This window comes from Crassostrea angulata, chromosome 4 (genome assembly GCF_025612915.1).
Source record: "Crassostrea angulata isolate pt1a10 chromosome 4, ASM2561291v2, whole genome shotgun sequence".
NCBI lineage: Eukaryota > Metazoa > Mollusca > Bivalvia > Ostreida > Ostreidae > Magallana > Magallana angulata.
Genome location: NC_069114.1, coordinates 15,902,331 through 15,922,987, shown reverse-complemented (window position 1 = coordinate 15,922,987; position 20,657 = coordinate 15,902,331). Strand labels below are relative to the sequence as shown.

At 35.2% G+C, this 20,657-nt stretch overlaps 5 protein-coding genes across 6 annotated transcripts; 3 read left to right on the top strand and 2 right to left on the bottom strand.

Annotated features, from left to right (window-relative positions):
- The first annotated feature begins 48 nt into the window (after window positions 1–48).
- Window positions 49–3,251, top strand: LOC128179368 (ATP-dependent DNA helicase Q1-like). Of its 2 annotated transcripts, XM_052846780.1 has the most exons (3): window positions 49–540; window positions 905–1,061; window positions 1,286–3,251. In XM_052846780.1, exons 1-3 carry the CDS (start codon window positions 207–209, stop codon window positions 2,448–2,450), a joined length of 1,656 nt encoding a protein of 551 aa, XP_052702740.1. In that variant the 5' UTR covers window positions 49–206; the 3' UTR covers window positions 2,451–3,251. The 2 variants fall into 2 exon arrangements, with proteins under 2 accessions (XP_052702740.1, XP_052702741.1); XM_052846781.1 differs by lacking the exon at window positions 49–540 and having other exon boundaries at window positions 921–1,061; window positions 2,107–3,251.
- A 217-nt stretch (window positions 3,252–3,468) lies between these two features.
- On the bottom strand, window positions 3,469–5,571 carry LOC128182111 (uncharacterized). Its single transcript, XM_052850725.1, has one exon. The coding sequence runs from the start codon at window positions 4,492–4,494 to the stop codon at window positions 3,469–3,471; it is 1,026 nt and encodes a 341-aa protein (XP_052706685.1). The 5' UTR covers window positions 4,495–5,571.
- Window positions 5,572–5,611: 40 nt separating this feature from the next.
- Window positions 5,612–7,455, bottom strand: LOC128182110 (uncharacterized; the record flags this gene model as incomplete). The annotated part of the gene is made up of 1 exon (XM_052850724.1): window positions 5,612–7,455. A coding segment is annotated over one exon (1,350 nt), but the record flags the coding sequence as incomplete, so codon positions are not given.
- Window positions 7,456–8,912: 1,457 nt separating this feature from the next.
- On the top strand, window positions 8,913–12,854 carry LOC128182109 (uncharacterized protein K02A2.6-like). Its single transcript, XM_052850723.1, has one exon. It carries the CDS (start codon window positions 8,913–8,915, stop codon window positions 12,852–12,854), a length of 3,942 nt encoding a protein of 1,313 aa, XP_052706683.1.
- A 32-nt stretch (window positions 12,855–12,886) lies between these two features.
- LOC128182108 (uncharacterized protein K02A2.6-like) lies at window positions 12,887–13,975 on the top strand. Its single transcript, XM_052850722.1, has one exon. The coding sequence runs from the start codon at window positions 12,887–12,889 to the stop codon at window positions 13,973–13,975; it is 1,089 nt and encodes a 362-aa protein (XP_052706682.1).
- The last annotated feature ends 6,682 nt before the right edge of the window (window positions 13,976–20,657 follow it).

Genomic DNA, 20,657 nt, shown 5'->3' with positions numbered 1-20,657 from the left:
GGAAATTGTGGCTTCGAATACGCCAGCTTCTGACACCATGTTAGTCTCGTTCAACCAGACGCTCGGCTGTCTCCGTAAAACTCCGACGAGCAGAGAGTCTGGTAAAGCGTCACGTAAATGTTTGTAACGTCAAAACGAGGCTTACCAAAATACCGGTATTTAATTTGATTGGTTGAAAGAAACACACCTCCTATTACATGTAAACAATGACGGAAGAAAACTCTATATCGGATATTTGTGATGGAATGAATTTGCCATTTAAACTTAAAGAACTCCAACTAGAATGTTTAAAAGCGGTTGTGAATGGAAAGGATTTATTTGCTGTGTTACCTACGGGTTATGGTAAAACCGTTTTGTATTCAATTTTACCAAAACTACTGTGGGAAACAAAAGTGAAAGTACGTTTTCCAGCTGACTGTGATCGAAGTTCTTCGGTTGTGGTGGTGATCTCTCCGTTGATATCTTTAATGAAAGATCAAGTCATTAACATTCAAACTTTTGGAGTTGACTGTGTCTATATCGGAGAGAATCTGGAAGAAGGTGAATATCTTTTTAATAGCTTGAGATAAATTACAAGTGACATCGTACATAATAAGTAGAAGTAATCTCAGGAAAATTCAAGCTTATTAAATTTACATATTAGAGTTACCATATGCATCAGTGTATCACCCCCCCCCCCCCCAATCACACATATTGAAAATTATTACATGTACTCTTTCACCCACCAATATCCCTATGACAACCTAGCTACAGCCAGAGACATATATATGAGAGTAGTTAGTTAGTATATATACGTCCCTTTGGAAGACTTTTTTGAGAATGAAATCAAGTTACTCAAAATAATTGAATTGATTAAAAACATATGAGGACATTGCTGAATAATTATCATTAACAATTTTTTCAGGAGTATTAGAGAAGATAAAAAATGGAGAGGTACCAATTCTAATGATGAGTCCCGAGAGCCTCTTTACTGGGTCATGGAGAAAACTCTTTGAGACAGAAATATTTAGAGATATTGTCTCTGCAGTTGTTGTTGATGAAGCTCATTGTGTGGACCAATGGTAAGGATAGTTCTATTTATAATTTCTGTTGATTTTGTAATGCCATCGATGACTAGCTTAAATTATGAAATTTGAAGAAAAAAAAGTATTTAGTGTGATATATGTAAAATAATTTGTTTGAAAATAATACATTAAGAAATTCATTTTTAATTTATTTACATTCTAAATTAATTCTCGATCACGACAGCAAGAAATGATTTTCATGATTTCTATTTTGTCCACAGGGGAGATGAATTTAGAAAAGATTATAGCCGGATTTCTGAGCTGCGTAGTCTCCTCCCACAGGCCGTAATGGTTGCTTTAACAGCAACTGCCACCAAAGACGAACGGAATCGAACATCAAAGCTCCTGGGAATGAATAATTATGAAACCATCATTGGATGCTGCAACAGGACAAACATAATGTATTTTACCAAGCGGGCGTCTAGTGATATTGAGGAAAATTTACAGTGGCTGATTGATGAACTCATCACCAAAAAGGAAGGTACACCAAAATCAATTATTTACTGCAGAAATATCAAATCATGTTCTCAAATTTATTCACTATTTCGAAGAAAAATTGGAGCCCAAAATTCATATATAGGACAACCTTCAGCCCAGAAATGTTTATACGCAATGTTTCATCATTCCACGCCAGAAAAAAATAAAAACATTGTAGCAGAAAACTTTAGAAAAAATGATAGTAAACTGCGTGTTGTAATTGCAACAAATGCCTTTGGAATGGGAGTAAATGTTCCAGATATCCAAAAAGTCCTTCATTGGGGTGCATCAAGAAGTGTTCAAGGTTTTATGCAAGAAAGTGGTCGAGCAGGTAGAGATAACAAGTTTGCAGTTTCTGTCGTTTACTACCATCCAGTAGATATAAGTGCTACAGCAACAGATGATCATATGCGGCATTACTGCAAGTTGACTTCTTGTAGAAGGCAATATTTGTTGAATCATTTCTCGCCAGAAAATATGAGTACCGGTAATTCTGACAAGATAATTGAACACTTCTGTTGTGACAACTGTGCAAAACTTTGTAAATGTGGAAATTGTCCTACAGACTTCCAAATTTTTATCTCCGATGAAGACGACAGCATTATGCTGGCAGCGGCTGAGGAATATGATGGTGATGACAGCAGGCCTTACAGAGCAATGAGCCCAGAGAACAGGGGAATTCTTCGTACATCTTTGGAAAAACTGAGAATGGCAATGGTACAAAAAGAGAACTACTCCCCAACTATGTTACCCGTAAATATATTAACTGGTCTTAGTGATGCTGTGATCAGCAACATTGTTAGCAATGCACATTACTTCTATGACCCTGCTGACTTATTTGGTGAATATGTTAATGATGAGAGTTTGGCCATTGACATTATCAAACTTATTGAAGAAATCTGTGAATAAATCAAGTAAATTAACAACACAAATTTGAAATTATTATTGTGATATTTATTAAAGTAAAGCCATAACTTCTTTATAATGAAATTATTAATTACAAATATTACTTATTCAGAAACACAACTTTGCCAATCAGTTTACAATAATTCACATATCATAATATAAACGTTAGACTCTTTGATGTCTTTGGAGTCAAAAATGGGGGCTGAATACCCTGAACAAGTGTTCTACAGTTACACACATTACATATTAGTAAATTAAATGTGAATTTGCATATATACCAATTTGAATTACAGTTTTGAGTCAACAATCATTACACAAAAGTAGTTTCGTAGTATAAATGCATAACATATGTCACCACACAAGAGAATATATTTCTTAAATATACATTGAATGACTTACATGTAATTTGGCAAACAGTAATTACGAATTAATAAAGCACATTCGATATAATTAGCAAGACCAACCAAGGCAGCCATGATCTGAACCCAACAACTGATGTAATTTAATTGGAGACTTATAATAATACTTGCTTGAATATATATTTTCTTATTTTATATTAGTTTGGACACAATGCTATAAAAATATATACCGAAATTTTCCTTTAAGATATGCTAGTCAGTGCCAGGCATTTGTTACAGTATTTAATATCAGTAATCATATCAAACAATTGTAATCAACCTTCAAATTTTATAACAAAATGTATCAATGCACTTTCAATAGTTTATGGAGCATGAACATTCAATTTTTTTTTGTATCATTTGATTCATTAAAAATAATTTTCCATAGAAAAAATCAATAAATTTATTGAAAAAATATGCCCAAGTATTCCAGTACAAAAACAGCATCGAGGATAAGACTTGCAGTGATGGCGCCCATAAACAATTTAAAAAAACAAATTATCAATTTTGTTCCACACTTAAATAATTTGCAGACCATTTCAAAAACAATGCAATCCTCCACATGATTATTTACCTGGAACAGTATTAATAAAGAACATTTTGTCACCGACAGTTTTTTTCTTTCAAAATGCATTTTTTCCAAAAGAATACTCCCTTTTCTTTTGATTTAGCCACTTATGAACTTCCTGTACATCTACATTACTAAAAATATCTACATTTTCCATAGAAAAGGTTTGGTGAGATCTGCCTGGAATGAGTTGAAAAACACAGGAATTTTTTAATTGCTGAATGATGGTATTCCTATCATGATGTAGGCTTTGAGGAGTGTGTTTTCTGGATAGCGGTGCAACGCTAATTTGTTGCTCAAGTTTGTCTTGGATTTCATGGCAAAACATCATTGTTTTGCCAATGCGTTCTACACAAGTCTCATTGTGGTTTGGTCCAAGCAACTTTATTCTAGATTTTGCGTACCTGTTTAAAAGTTCCATGACATAATCACCATCAAGGTTGTGGCCCTCACCTCCTCGTAGGTTGATAAACCTATTATGGATGACCTGATGTTTTTGTCTTGGGGTGAGTAGTGCGTTCACTCCAGCCAGCAGCAGGAAACTTTCTAAGCGGTATTTAATTTTGTGGCCCTGGTGGTAGACTAACATGGCATACTTCCAGTGCCGCAGCATTCTATTTCCATCACCATATCTAGTGGCATTAACAGCAACCTTTCGTAGCAGCCCCAATTTTGTAAAATTGGTTGCATAGTTGTAAACTGCATCATCTTGTGCGATGGGTGCTACATCCATATCTGATGCTGGATCTTCTATTCTGTCAACATTGATTGTTATTGCATTCAGAAAAAAAGTATCCACTATTTCTCCAACCAAATGACGTAGTACTCTTCTTTTTACCGTGGAATCTGCTAGATGTAATGCAGTTGGTATTTTCTTGCATTGGCTCTCTAAATTTCCCATGCCACAGTATTCTAAACATGCAGCAATCACATGACAGTCTGTAACTAAATCAATAAACTCACTAGCAGCATGATAGTTTGAGGAAACGTTTTTCGAGACATTTCTGCGATTTACAAGATTCTTCAATTGGTATAGAGTCCCTTGTTCCCGGCAACTTTCAGGCTTGAAGTATTTGTCCATAAGCAACTAAGTAAATGAAGCAAACTACATATTAAAGATTTTCTGAAAAATTTATAATTCACTTTGTTAATGTCAATTTGAAAAAGTTCTAGTGTGTCTTAGTTTGTATTTTTTTTTTATTTAGAAATGTAGACTTTTTCATCATAAGTTTAAATTCACAAAATCTATAACACATCCCATATCAACCCAAGACTCCAATATCAGCTTGTGGGCCAAAGATTGTTTTTATTATATATTTGAATTTAGAAAGCTAATTTTCATTTCCACAAAAAAAAACACAACAAAAATGCAACAGACGGTATATTCTGAAATGGCATAAAAATTACCTGTAAGAAATTCATTTTTTCATGAAAATCTTCCACCATGCAAAACAAGCCCTCCAGTCTCTCTTCTGGTGTATCTCCATCAAATCGTGCCATATGAGCTCCTCGAATTCTTTCACATGTTAACTGATCACCTCCTACAGGTATTTGTCGCATTTCAGCACTTGTGTCATCCCTAATTTATAAAATACACAACTAAACACAGTTTTTTCAATAAATACTGGTACATAATAAAAGAACAGCAACAAACAAATGTGTCCGATTCATTATCTCTAAAATTGCTTATATCTTTCTATGCATGTTTACCGCACATCCACATTGTCTAATTCCTCTAAAGTTCTTGCATTTGGGACATATTTTTGTAGATGACTGAGTATCTCGATCATGTCATTCATTTTGTTTTCATTCTTGGCCAAGATCCCTAAAGGTAACTACATAATAAAACAAGTACAAAAATTATCATAAATCATATTTGAGCATAATTCCCTACCCTCTTGATAGATTTATTAATTTTCAAATTAAGTGCATATTTTCAAACTAATCAGTGAAATTGAATTGGTTATGCAAAATATTCATTTATCATTTTTCTTGGCTCTTTCATTGTAATATAATAATATAAGTATATAATTTAATATTGTGTTAAAGAGAGGAGTATGTGACATATTTATACTGGAAATAAAACATGCAATTTTTATCATGCCAAGTAATAAAATAAAACATGCATTTTACTCATTCAATGGATTTTTTTAACATCAAGGGTCCTGTGCATATACCGTAATTATTATTTTTTTCTAATTCATGCAAAATATGTGCAATATTAACATCATTCAAGTCAGTCACATAGAGTTGCCAAACCGTTAGATGAATATTTTCCCAGCAAAACCATATCACTTAATAATGATAATGATCATGAGTAGTAGTACAGACAATGATATTGAACAATTACTCACAGAACTGAAATAGATGAGAATGTGACTTATCTATTTCCAACACACAATGTATATTTGGCTTTTTGTGAACTGTTTTCAGAACTTGAGTACACCATGCCTTGTATCCAATGATCTGACGAAAGCTTTGTTTCAGAAGTAATTGCAATTACAATGGCTTTTTATCATTACCAATTGCATTTGCAATACTACTGAATCATTATAAACCAGTCTTCAACTAACTCTAAAATATAAAAAAAGGAAATATGCAGCCAATTATAACATTTCTGATTACTTAAAAACATTTGTCATGTCCAAATGTTGAACACTTTAAGATATGTTGTATCATTGAATAAATCTTATTAAATTTTGTTACAGAAATGTATATAAACTGCTGCAATTGAATAACAATTAAATAAGCAATCAACATGATCAATGCAAAACACTATTATGATTATGACTACTACCACAACAGACTTTTCCTTCATCTCTTCGGAATATTCATGCTCAAACCCATGTGTAATGACACCCTTGAATATGGAGAATGCAGGAATATTCTCTATCAAAATATGGCTAACTACAGTAATTATATCATCTCTAAGTGATGATATGTCCTCTCCGTTTGGCAGAAAGTCAGCATTTGGCACATTTAGCAGATTCCCCATGGGTCTGTCATCTATCAGGTCTTCACAGTAGACACGGTCCTTGATGGCCATAAGCTGTACATAATGCTTTGACTGGTTTTGGTGATCCTGGGTCATATTTCTGACTTGCAGTAGGAAGTCTAAATTGTCAATATTAAATCTGTATCCATGATGTCTTTCAGAATCATTGCTGAGCGAGATCTGTTTCATGTAGTCATGGTCCATTTCAATTGCGGATCCAGAACTCCTAGCATACTCGTGATCCGTTATATTTTCATTGTAATTGATTTTTCTACTTCCATTTTCAACACCCAGTCTCAAGTCTAACATTTTTTTGTCAACATCTCCTTTCATTTTGTTTAGAGAATTATTTAAGGTAACATGTGATGTTGTGACACCAAGTCTTGACAAGATCATAAATCCTTCCTTTTGTAGCTGGTTGTTGTATAAACACACAGACACACAATGCTGCAATGCATTCAGACTAATTTGTCTACTGTGGAATAATGTACAACATGCAACAGTAGCTTTAATTTTATCACACTTTTTTTGTTTGTTTGTTGCCACTGAGCAAAGAAGATTCCATGTTGTTGGTATTTCTCTTTCAAACTCATCTTGAAGATTGTTAAATTGAAAGCTGGATAAATCTGCAGGTCTTGTCTTCAATAAAGAATCTGACTTTTTACATAACTTTGAACATTCTCTATGTACAACTCTAGTTATACCTGCCAGTGCTTGGTTCCTTATGTGACTTGTTTTATCCTGCAACAATAACTCAACAGCTGACTGTACACTGCCATTGCACAGTTTACTTAAAACCGGTGACAGAGAATTTTTTAGGTTAAGAGACCTGTATGTAACCAATGATTGTCTCCTTCCATCTAAATGTGGATTAAGTCTTGGAGCTTGGATATCTGTCTGAGTAAACTTATCCTCATTTTTTCCCCCTGATTGCTTCCATTCATCTGAGGTACTACATATGTGAATTGATGAACCCTTCTCAGAGAACAATGCAATTTTGCTTTTTGGGGTAACTGACTTCAGCCCTTTATTAAAAAAACAACAATTACACTAGTTTTGTAAATGTATAGTCATCTTTTTTAGTTTAAATTTCTCAAGTATTCTTTTTTGAAAACACTAGATTTAGCTTCAAATGACCATCGCCAGCATTTGTCTACTATTAAAATCCTGTTCATGCAAGTGAATAACTACTTGTAAATGCTCATTTTAATACATATAATAATTCAAAACTTTCAAAAAGAGAAACGGAAAGTGTTATAAACTTACTTGGAATTTTAGATGGACATTGAGGAGATTTTGGAAGTGTTTCACATTGAAATGGGTAGCTTTGGCTAAGATGGGATGTACGCAAAGTCACAGATGGACTTGTATCCCCGAAACAAATATCATTCTGATTACAGTTTGGTGTTCTGTTGATCAATGAAACTTTGCCACTTGGACTTGCTGAGTTGAGCCCTTTAATTGATTTTTTTTTTTATAAATTAATCGATTGAATAACAATAAAAAAAAAGTTTCTGTAAAGTTCAAAGCTTAAAATTACACTTGTAATGTACAAACTTACTTGGAATTCTTGACGAACGTTGGGGAGAAATTGATTGAGGCGTAAGCAAGGTACCCGAGGAATACAGGCAAATCTTCTGTTTGCTGTTAGGCGTTCTGTTTATGACTCTTTTCTCTGTCTTACGAATTTGTAATGATTGTGAATTTTGATAAATACGTACTGAGAGTCTGTCTTGGGTTTTTTTGGTTTCTATAATTCTGTCAAGAAGTCTATAACAAGTTTTACACACGTAACTTCCATAATTTTCACAGCAATAAAATGAAGTACTGTATATTTCACTTGCTAAGGGATAACCCGGACCTTTCTCTCCAGATTTCTTTACAATATAATACCTTTGGTTGGAACTGACGGAACAAGAAACACACAAATCCTTAGACGGCACAATTGATGCAACATTTGTTTTTAGCGGGGTAGCCATTAAACAGCTGTTAAAACTCAAACTGAAACTAAATCGGCGCCCCCTATCGGTAGCGGTTATCAACGTGACGCTTTACCAGACTCTCTGCTCGTCGGAGTTTTACGGAGACAGCCGAGCGTCTGGTTGAACGAGACTAACATGGTGTCAGAAGCTGGCGTATTCGAAGCCACAATTTCCACAAACAGAAGCAAGACAACACCAACCGAGTGATTATTTCGTCGAAAGAGCTTCATATCTACCTCAGGCTAAAGTGGTAACGTTGCATATTTACCCAACGACACTGAAATTTCGCTTTAAAGTTTGTCACGCTGGTGAGCACGTTTTCTACGGCGGCCATTTGCAATCAGATTTGAACTTATTTGTTTATCAGAAAAGTCTGAGTGTTTGACAACATTTTATGATAGTGTGCATCAGAAATACAATATCAACCGTGCATTATAGTGTATTGACAGCAGTATTTGCATTTTTATACCGAACGATCGATTCTGGGAAAAAACTACGGTGTGCAGTTTGTGACATTTCAAAATGTCTGTAGTGCGAAGTGAATTACCGATTCCTTTACCTATGAATGTGAAGGGAGACCTCAAAGGGAACTGGAAATTCTTTAAATCACAATGGATGAATTATGAAATAGCCACAGGCCTGGACAAGAAACATGATGCAATCAGGATAGCAACATTATTAACAGTCATTGGCAAAGATTGTTATCATATTTATGAGAACTTAAACCTCACGGAAGAAGAGAGACAGGATATAGCAGCAGTTATAGAAGCACTTCAAAAACACTTTACACCAAAGACAAATGTTATCTATGAAAGATATATCTTCAATACAAGTGATCAACTGCCCAATGAAACACTAAATGACTACATCTGCAGGCTGAGAGAACTCGCGAAGTCGTGCGAATTTCGAAACATGACTGATGATATGATACGTGATCGTCTAGTGTTAGGGACCAAAGACACAGCATCAAGAGGCAGAATGTTAAGAGAAGCCGACTTAACACTGGACAAAGCTATAACAATGTGTTTGACAAGCGAAAGAACTTCATCACAGCTGCAGAAGTTAGAACACAACACCAGTCATACAGCCAGTTCAGAACAAGCAGAAGTGAAATATGTCAGTTCAAAAGGAGACAAAACCTATAAACCCAGAGGAAAACATCCATTCAAAGGTCAAGGGAAGAAACAGCAGAAGACAGTACAGCCAAAGCACAGTGCAATGGTTATTAAGTGCAAATACTGTGGAGGCACACATCCACGAGACAGAGACAAATGCCCAGCTTTCGGACATACATGCTGGAAATGTAAGAAGAAGAATCACTTTCCAAAAGTTTGTAAACAGACTACTGTGAACAGTATCCAAGATGAAGACACAAGTGACTCGGACTCTGATTCTCTATATGCTGTGAATTCTTCGTCTGGAAAACAGTGGTTCGTAAAAATCCACATGAGTGCTAGTGGAAACAGTTCTAATGTTACCTGTCAATTGGATAGTGGGTCTACCTGCAACGTAATAAATTTTAGGCAGTACGCTCAAATCATGCAAACAGGCGACCCCCCACTGAAACCTACCGAGAAGACACTAAAGCTCTATGGAGGGAAATCGAAACTCATTCCACTTGGCATTGCAACCTTGAAATGCCGGGTGATCCAGTCTGGAAAAACAGAAAATCTTGACTTTTATGTAGTCGAGATGGACCAGACACCTATCCTCTCAGCAGAAGCTTGTGAAAAACTTGGATTACTGACTGTCAATGTAGTTCACAAGCTGACAACTACGTCATCACAATTTAAGCCAATGTCCAAGGAACAAATTCTTAGTGAGTTCAAGGATGTATTTGAGGGACTCGGTGAGTTTGAAGGCGAGTACCACATTGAACTTGACCCAACAGTGAAGCCAGTACAGAGACAGCCAAGAAGGGTACCACAAGCTCTTAAGGGAGAAATTAAGGAAAAAATTGAATCTCTAGTCAAAAGAGGTGTTCTCAAGAAAGTGTCATCACCCACAGATTGGATTAGTAACATGGTTGCTGTCAAAAAGCCTGGTAAACTGAGACTGTGCATCGACCCCAAAGACTTAAACTCTGCTATTAAAAGACCACATTACCAAATGCCAACTGTAGATGATATTCTACCTAAGATATCAAAGGCCAAAGTGTTCACTGTGATGGATGCTAAAGAAGGTTTCTGGCACGTGAAGCTGGACAAGGAATCCAGTCTACTCACCACATTCTGGACTCCATTTGGAAGATACCGCTGGACACGTTTACCATTTGGACTCTCATCAGCACCAGAAGAGTTCCAACGAAAGCAGCATGAAGTATTGGAGGGCCTTCAACATACAGAGGTCATTATGGATGATATCTTGGTCTATGGATCTGGTGAGACTATGGAAGATGCAATTAGGGATCATGATTTTCACCTACAAGCGCTTATTCAAAGAGCACGTGAAGTAGGTCTGAAACTCAACAAGGAGAAGTTAAAGCTGCGACTCACTTCTGTCAAGTATATGGGTCAGATACTTACCTCTGAAGGAATGTGCCCTGATCCAGATAAGGTGAAAGCTGTTGTCGAGATGCCACGACCCAAGAATGTTAAAGATGTTCAGAGACTTATTGGACTTGTGACTTACCTATCCAAATACTTACCACACTTATCTGAAACTTGTGAACCTCTACGCAGACTTACCGTTAAAGATACCTTATGGCACTGGGAGTCACAACAAGAAAATGCATTTAAAGCAATAAAGCAACTAGTCAGCACCGAACCAGTGTTAAAGTACTATGACGTGAATGAGGAAGTGACTATTCAATGTGATGCATCTGAAGTTGGTTTAGGAGCAACTCTAATGCAGCAAGGGCAACCAGTTGCGTATGCGTCCAAAGCGTTATCTCAGACAGAACAACGCTATGCCCAAATTGAGAAAGAATGTTTGGCAATAGTGTTTGCATGTGAGCATTTTGATCAGTACATCTATGGCAGAGACCTTGTGACAGTCCAGTCTGATCACAAGCCCTTGGAGACAATTTTCAAGAAATCCTTATTAGCAGCTCCAAAACGTCTTCAAAGGATGCTACTTCGTCTCCAGAAGTACAATCTACGAGTAACATACACCAAGGGAAGCGAACTTTACATAGCAGACACTCTGTCCAGAGCCTTTGTGACAGATACTGAATACATTTTCAACGCATTTTCGCAAGAAATCTCACAGATTAATCAAAGTGAATGGATTCCAAAGATCAGCCATGCAAGATTTCAGCAGATCAGAGAGATGACTAACAGTGATCCAGTACTACAAACACTCAAGACTGTCATACTTACCGGCTGGAATGACCGTCAAGAAGATGTCCCAATAGCAGTCAGAGACTATTGGAACATACGTGATGAGTTATCGGCTCAGGATGGATTGATCTATAAGAGCAACAGAGTCGTGATACCAAAAGTTCTTCGCCCTGAGATGCTCAGTAGAATTCATTCAAGTCACCTTGGAACTGAAGCATGTTTAAGGAAGGCAAGAGATGCAGTTTTTTGGCCTAATATGTCAGCTGAGCTACGCGACTTCATATCGAAGTGCAACACTTGCAACAAAATGCAGGACCAACAATCAAAGCAGCCTCTTATCACACATGATGTACCAAAAATACCATGGACAAAGTTAGGAGTTGATATCTTCACTTACCAAAACCAAGACTATCTAGTTACTGTGGACTATTTTAGTGATTTCTTTGAGCTAGATATCCTAACAGACACATCAGCAATGACCGTAATAGATTGTCTCAAGCAACAGTTTGCTCGCCATGGGATTCCGGATACCGTTATTTCTGATAATGGACCTCAGTTTAAATCTGCAGACTTTCACACCTTTGCTTGTGATTGGGAATTTGAACATTCTACTTCATCACCGTATCACAGCCAATCTAATGGCAAGGCGGAATCTGCTGTGAAAATTGCAAAGAAATTAGTGAAGAAGTGTATTTCTAGCAAGACTGATATCTGGAAAGCAATTCTAGATTGGCGAAACACTCCTACAAAGGATATGAATTGTAGTCCCGCCCAAAGACTGATGTCTAGGAGGACAAGACATTCCTTACCAACAGCTGCTGCTCTACTTGAACCAAATATCAGCACAAATACCCATGAAAAGATCATGCGTAAGAGACAACTTTCAAAACAGCAGTATGACAAACATACTAAGGACCTTCCAGAACTACAGATTGGACAAAACGTTCGAATGAAGAAACACCCAAATGATAAATACTGGCAGTTTGGAACATGTACCCAGTCTCTCGGGAACAGGTCATACCTCATCGACTTAGATGGAAAGTCATACCGCAGAAACAGAAGAGAGATGCGCCCAACCAAGGAGGCTCATGATGCAGAAAGAACAGATCCTTTACCCTACAAGCCGGAGGATGATCCACTCATGATTACAAATAAAGTCACCTTGGAACTGAAGCATGTTTAAGGAAGGCAAGAGATGCAGTTTTTTGGCCTAATATGTCAGCTGAGCTACGCGACTTCATATCGAAGTGCAACACTTGCAACAAAATGCAGGACCAACAATCAAAGCAGCCTCTTATCACACATGATGTACCAAAAATACCATGGACAAAGTTAGGAGTTGATATCTTCACTTACCAAAACCAAGACTATCTAGTTACTGTGGACTATTTTAGTGATTTCTTTGAGCTAGATATCCTAACAGACACATCAGCAATGACCGTAATAGATTGTCTCAAGCAACAGTTTGCTCGCCATGGGATTCCGGATACCGTTATTTCTGATAATGGACCTCAGTTTAAATCTGCAGACTTTCACACCTTTGCTTGTGATTGGGAATTTGAACATTCTACTTCATCACCGTATCACAGCCAATCTAATGGCAAGGCGGAATCTGCTGTGAAAATTGCAAAGAAATTAGTGAAGAAGTGTATTTCTAGCAAGACTGATATCTGGAAAGCAATTCTAGATTGGCGAAACACTCCTACAAAGGATATGAATTGTAGTCCCGCCCAAAGACTGATGTCTAGGAGGACAAGACATTCCTTACCAACAGCTGCTGCTCTACTTGAACCAAATATCAGCACAAATACCCATGAAAAGATCATGCGTAAGAGACAACTTTCAAAACAGCAGTATGACAAACATACTAAGGACCTTCCAGAACTACAGATTGGACAAAACGTTCGAATGAAGAAACACCCAAATGATAAATACTGGCAGTTTGGAACATGTACCCAGTCTCTCGGGAACAGGTCATACCTCATCGACTTAGATGGAAAGTCATACCGCAGAAACAGAAGAGAGATGCGCCCAACCAAGGAGGTTCATGATGCAGAAAGAACAGATCCTTTACCCTACAAGCCGGAGGATGATCCACTCATGATTACAAATGAACCTCCCCAGTACGAGAGTGTGAAGCAGCCTATTGCTCCAGAACCACAAACCGCATTTGGATCTTCTAGAGAGACTAACACATCTCCCGCAAGTGACAATAATTGTGCAGTGAATGCTTCAACTAAATTGCGTGGCAGCTCAAGAATTGCCAGATTACCATCAAAGTTCAAGGACTTCATTATGAATTAAGATACATACAAACAGTATGAACTTTTAATTGAAATGTGCATTTTTTTTTCTTTCGTTTTAAAGAAAGGGGGATGTTAGATAATGTATTTAGTGCCACCCTGTATATTGTGCACAAGTAGTGCTTACGTCATTAGTTGTTGAGTTTTGAATAAACACATAAAACCTAACACCCCGAGAATCAGAAAAAGAGAATCAGAAAAACTACATTTTGTAATATCGTCGCTAAAAAATTAAGCTATTGGTTAGGCATCTCTCTCCCTCTCTAACACACACACACACACACACACACACACACACACACACACACACACACACACACATAAAACATCCCACATCATAATGTTACATTTAACTTTTCATTACAAACAATTTTAACATATGGAAGACATTACATTTTTCAATCTTATCAGAACAATGATTTCGCTATAACTTAAAAGTAATGACAATATCCTAATATCCGCCTATATCCAGAGTAAGTTGGACCCTTGAACTATGACCTAGTGACGTCATAATCAAGCAGATTATCATCATTTTAGGGGGCATCCCTCTACCAAGTTTGAATTTAGCACAACAAACGGTTCTTATGTTATTTATTGAACACTCCGTCTATTATTCGATTTCTGGAATAGTTTGACCTTAGACCCCAAAATCAATAGGGGTCATTAAACATATACCATATTTGGAGTCCGTCAAATGAAAGAATTTCACCGTTTTGAATATATATAGATATTACTTTTTTAGAGTCCGACACACCAACCGACTAACTTACACGCGCAAAACAATTTTATTCCCTTTGCACCTTGCATAATGAGTAATGATTGGTTGCCACGCATTGCTTAGACTGTTTATAAACAAAAGAGACTTAAAAATGAGATGTTTAATAGAGCACAGATACAATTACTAACATGGATTTGTTTATCATATCACCTTTTTTGTATTAATGTACTTGAAAGAAAAAAAACTTTGTTGACACCAGTTTGCCCACTGAGGGTAAATACTAGTTTTCAGAGTAAAATGTAGAACAGGTTATCCATATCAATTAAAACTAAACCTCATAAAACAACTACCAAGCCAACAATAATTTTGATGTCTAAAATGTATTTCTTATCTATATCTAAGTTATATCTATAAAAAAAACCTACAATTTAACAATTTATATACACATCAAATCAAAATTAACATTTGATTTTATGAAAGCAAAAATTGCAGCATGTATTATACAGATACATGTAAAAGTCAACATACATTGCACATCTCTCTCTCTCTCTCTCTCTCTCTCTCTCTCTCTCAGTAAAACAACCTTAATTGTCAGAAGGAGGATTTTTATCACAATAATTGATTGTTATGATCTTGATTCACTGTTCAAGTACTAAAATCTAAAGGTTTTGGACGTCGACTGACGTGAAGTACTTTGTCATCGTCAGCTATCAAAGCTTTCATCCTTCCATCCTGCAATTAAACAAAAAGTTTAGTCAATAAATGATAAACTTTAACATTGTTTAAAAATCATTAATATGTTGAACATTTATCACATATCAAAATTTCTTTATAAAAATCTTATCTCACAATTAATTTAATTTTTTTAAAGCAATAAATGATATATTAAAATATTGATTAGAAATTACAAACATCTTGTTCATTTCTCACCAACTGGAAATCTTTTCTCTATTCTAATATTGATAAAAAGATTAATTAGAAATATATATCGTTTCTCAATCGAATTTGATTCAAAACTGCTCGTCGGAGTTTTACGGAGACAGCCGAGCGTCTGGTTGAACGAGACTAACACCATGTTAGGTTTTATGTGTTTATTCAAAACTCAACAACTAATGACGTAAGCACTACTTGTGCACAATATACAGGGTGGCACTAAATACATTATCTAACACGGGGCATTTTACTTGTTCAATAAACATGTGGTATAAATACGTAAAAACATACATTTTTTCCCATCAATTTATTTCTTATGTTTTATATATGTGTGTGCGTGTGTGCGTGTGTGTGTGAGAGAGAACAAGAGAGAGAGTGAGGAGAGAGAGAGAGAGAAAAAAAAAGGAGAAAGATATACAGATAAAGTGATGTTATAAATAAAAATCCATGTAAGTAATTGTATCTGTGCTCTATTAAACATCTCATTTTTAAGTGTCTTTTTTTATAAACTGTCTAAGCAATGCGTGGCAACCAATCATTACTCATTATGCAAATTGCATAGGGAATAAACGTGTTTTGGGCATGTAGGCTGGTCAGTTGGTGGGTCGGACTGTAAACAAAGTATTGTCCATTGAAAACGTTACAAATCGTTCAATTGATGGACCCCAGCCATGGTACATGTTAGAAGACCCCTATTGATTTTGGGATCTTAAGTCAATCTAAACCAAAAATCGAATATAGACGGAGTGTTCAATGAATATCACAAGAACCGTTTGTTGTGCTTAATTTAAACTTGGTAGAGTGATGCCCCCTAAAACAATGATGATTTGCTTGATTATGAGGTCACAAAATCATAGGTTACAACTACTATGGATACAGGCGGAGATTTGGATATTTTCATTTCAATTCTAAAGTTTGATTATAACTTGAGTTATTACGAAACCATTGTTTTGTGGCAGAGTGAACTTTAAAGTCATTTATGTGTTAAAATTGTTTGTAATGAAAATGTAACATTAGGATGTGGAATATTACCACCATGTCCTGAAGGTTTCTAGGGCGCTTGAAAGCTGCCATCGGTTTTTTTTGAAAACCTCAACCATTTTATCATTGCTGTAAAGGATTGGCAGGTTCTTCTTTAGAACTGCATTTAGACCCCTAAGGATAGGGTGGTAAGTAGTGACAAATGGGACTTTGTTGTCTTCGTTTTGGGGTTTTTTTATTTCAAAAGGGATCAACGATCCTCTTTAGCTAAATCATCAATTGCATCCTGTACAGAGTGCGATCTGTAGCCCCTGGTACATAAGTGGGATTTTAGGATTTCCTAAAACCCACCGATGGCAGCTTTCAAGCGCCCTAGAAACTTTAAGGACATGGTGGTAAGAACCAAACTAAAGAACCCTCTTTAAAACTTGTTCTGACACCAGATGTCTGTTGTGCAAACACAGCTCTGATGCAGACTACTTCTCTAGCCCGATTACTGGCCGTACTTACAAAATGTTTGCAAATACTTCTTCTCGTACTGACAATTGTATATACCTCATCAATTGTAAATTCTGTCAGAAATAATACGTAGGGGAAACAGGAGACCTCCGCAGGCGCATTAATAATCATCGTTCCACCATCAACACTAAGAAAATTAAAGAACCCGTCGGGGAACATTTTAACTTAGATGGTCACAAATGGGAGGACATGATGGTTTTGGTTATTGATCCCAGCCCAGACTGGACAGATGAGAGAAAAAAATAAAGAAAAATTTTGGAAGCATAGACTGAAATCATTCCGCCCTGACGGCATGAACAAATTATGTGACTTCACCAAAATGAATATCAACTAAGTACTGATTTGTTTTAGCAATATCACCACCATCATCCTTTTGGGTCCATGTACAAACTGTCATTCATGTTAATTATTCAACTTATTATCTCTTTCCTTAATCGGTTTAATCTGTACGGGTTCTTTTTGGGTTTTTTGGTTATTGTGTTATATTTAATTGTTTTCTCTCCATTTTATTTAACTCTTATTAGTTTTTACACTCTTATGTATACCCACGTAACATAACAGCGTTGTAGAAATGTTACTAAAACATTTTTAGAAACGTTATTACAACGTGAATCTGTGTGGGTTTTTTTTACGTTATAATAACATTTTCTAAAAACGTTTCTAAGAAATGTTTACATGTTCAAAACATTTTTAAAAACGTTATTACAACGTAAATCTGTGTGGTTTTTGTTACGTTATAATAACATTTTCTAAAAACATTTCTAAGAAATGTTTACATTTTCTAAACATTGTTATCATTTAGGGAACGTTGTTTTTATAATAATTTTCATTTTCTTATGAAATTTTCTTTCTACTTTTCAAACCTAAGGTTTTTAATACAATAGTTTTAAATGCTAAAGACATGAGCCTTAAACATTTTCATAGACAACAAAACAACATCATTTAAAATTTTCCAACTGTATTATCACAGAACTATACTTCACAAAATGAACCATATTAATCCACAGTATAATCCATAGTCATTAGATATCAAGACTTCACAGCATCCCAATGGTCACAATTTCACAATTGTCTGAAAGGTTTTCCCACATTTCGATTGTTATAGTTGCAACAGATGTGTTAAACTGAATGTCGTATCCCTAAACAAAAAAAACAACAACAAACAAAACAAAACAAAACAAAAATACAAAAATCTAGTCAGTGGAATTGAATCATTAAAATTGTTTCTCCTGTGATGCATTTAGCAAGTTCAATCAACAATTGCATGTAGTTTATATAATGCTGGGGAATACATTTCAAATATCTATATGCTTGATACTCCATGAAAATCATACCTTCGGCTAACATCAACACAATGAAACTAAACTTCTCACTCTGGTATGGTACACTGTAGTCAAGCTCTGGGAGCAACCCCTAGTAAATGGTAAAATATAAGAAGTGTATTTAAAAGTTGAATACAACATGGTATTGGAATTACCACAAATGAGTTGCATATTGCTAGCATATGTACATATACACATGTATTGTCAATTAAATAACACAATCAGTATACAGATATGATATGGCTTAGCGCAAAGCAGTTAAATGTACATGTGCACACTAACCAAGTTACTATTCTGCATTGAAAGATAAAAAATACTTACATTTACCAAAAATATCCCCCCTTCTGAATCCTTGCTCTTTGTAAAATGGCGCGGCTTTTTCAAAAATTCTGACCCACTTAGATAACAAATAGCGCGGAAACTGTATAACTGGGATCGCCTGCTTTCACCCTGGCCAAGGCATCCCGCTGTGACATTCAATTAACTCGCAATAAACACATTGAAGTATTTTCATATATTTTCCACAGTTAGATGCCTGTTTAATCAAACTGCATGTTTATCATGCTCTGTATTTTTAATATTTAAATTTAAAAAAAATACAACAAAAAGTATAAATATCAAAATCAATTATTCGGGTTTTTTTTTATAACGATATTCAATGTACAGTGTTCTAAAATGTAATTATTGCTTAACTTTTATTTTGTCCGTAGCATGCATAACTGAGGTATACTAATCTTTAGCATTTAAAAGAGAAAAAAACAATTCGATTATTTAGATGTTTTAAAAACGTTCTGCAAACATTGCCGGGTAATGTTTTTATTATGCTGTTTTATATCATTTTCATTCTGTATGATAAGCAGTTTTCTGACGATAAAGAAATGTACATTTGAAATACCAATAAAATGAAAGCAATTTTGGTCAGGCATTTCTAACTGACAGTGTTATAAAAATCACAAATAAAACATTTTTTTAACATATTTTAGAAATGTTTTTATGCTAAATAACCATAACATTTTTCATAATGTTTTTACAACGTTGTCAAAATTAAACGGAAATGTTTTTAAAATGTTGTATTGATAATGTTTCCTAATAACATCCTTAAAACAAAAATAAAAAAAGATACGCTCTAAAAATGTTTTTATGAAAACGTTCTTTGAAATCAACCTTACAACCTGAATAAAATGTTATGTAAACGTTTTGTGCTACCTGGGTATTTATGTGGTCTTTTACAGAGCCTATCTTCCCTACAATCCTTCATTACGAATTATCTTACTAGTACAACTTAATTAACAGCAACCCCCAATTAGCAAATTTATTCGTTCGCGTTATCTTTCTTTCTCGGGCTTGATATCTTTAATACAAAGATGTAGCTGCCCTGTTTCGATATAGTGTTAATACATTATTTAGTTTTTATATATATTATTTAGTTTTTAGTATAGTGCTAGTTTTGTAGATGATTTTTTTCTTTCATATGTAGTTTTTATTTTGTTGTCCTGAAGAAGTGACGGGTTGTCCCGAAAATTTGAAAATATTTTACTTTATTGTTCGTGTCGTTTGTTATTTTTAGTGCTTTTTAATATCTCATCTTATAACCGTGTATCTTTTGATCCGACACTATAGATCACGAGTGTTGTTGGTTTGTTAGTGCTTCATATATATATATATATATATATATATACATATATATATATATATATATATATATATATATATATATATATATATATATATATATATATATATATATATGAAACCATTTACACTAGTTCTTAAATATCATTCTTTTCACTCTTTCCACCTGACATGATACAAACAGAGAAAAATAGGAATCCGGGTCGTACAAATTATTTTGAATGTTGTCTTTTTGCGTCAAAAATACCACTGTGCAGTCTTGTTTATCAAAGCAATCAACCAAGGCAGGATTCACTTCCCATCCGCAAGCTAAGCCAGACTATTGTCTGCACTATTGTTAAGTAAAATATTTACAATTTTGTAACGTCTCCAAAGAAAACCAATAAATAAAATACTAACTCCATCATTCATACAGAAATTAATGTCTGCTCCATTATTCAATAAAAGTTGTACAGTGCTATCATGTCCATTTTCACAAGCTATATAGAGAGGACTGGCTCCGTTTTTATTGCATAAATTAATGTTTGCTCCATTACTCAGTAAAAGTTGTACAGTGCTATCATGTCCGTTTTCACAAG

Coding starts and splice junctions, on each gene's coding strand:
- LOC128182111 (XM_052850725.1), bottom strand. CDS start 4,494: ATGGACAAATACTTCAAGCCTGAAAGTTGCCGGGAACAAGGGACTCTA.
- LOC128182108 (XM_052850722.1), top strand. CDS start 12,887: ATGTCAGCTGAGCTACGCGACTTCATATCGAAGTGCAACACTTGCAAC.
- LOC128182109 (XM_052850723.1), top strand. CDS start 8,913: ATGTCTGTAGTGCGAAGTGAATTACCGATTCCTTTACCTATGAATGTG.
- LOC128179368 (XM_052846780.1), top strand. CDS start 207: ATGACGGAAGAAAACTCTATATCGGATATTTGTGATGGAATGAATTTG. Junction 541..904: donor CGGAGAGAATCTGGAAGAAG/GTGAATATCTTT, acceptor CAATTTTTTCAG/GAGTATTAGAGAAGATAAAA. Junction 1,062..1,285: donor GCTCATTGTGTGGACCAATG/GTAAGGATAGTT, acceptor TTTTGTCCACAG/GGGAGATGAATTTAGAAAAG.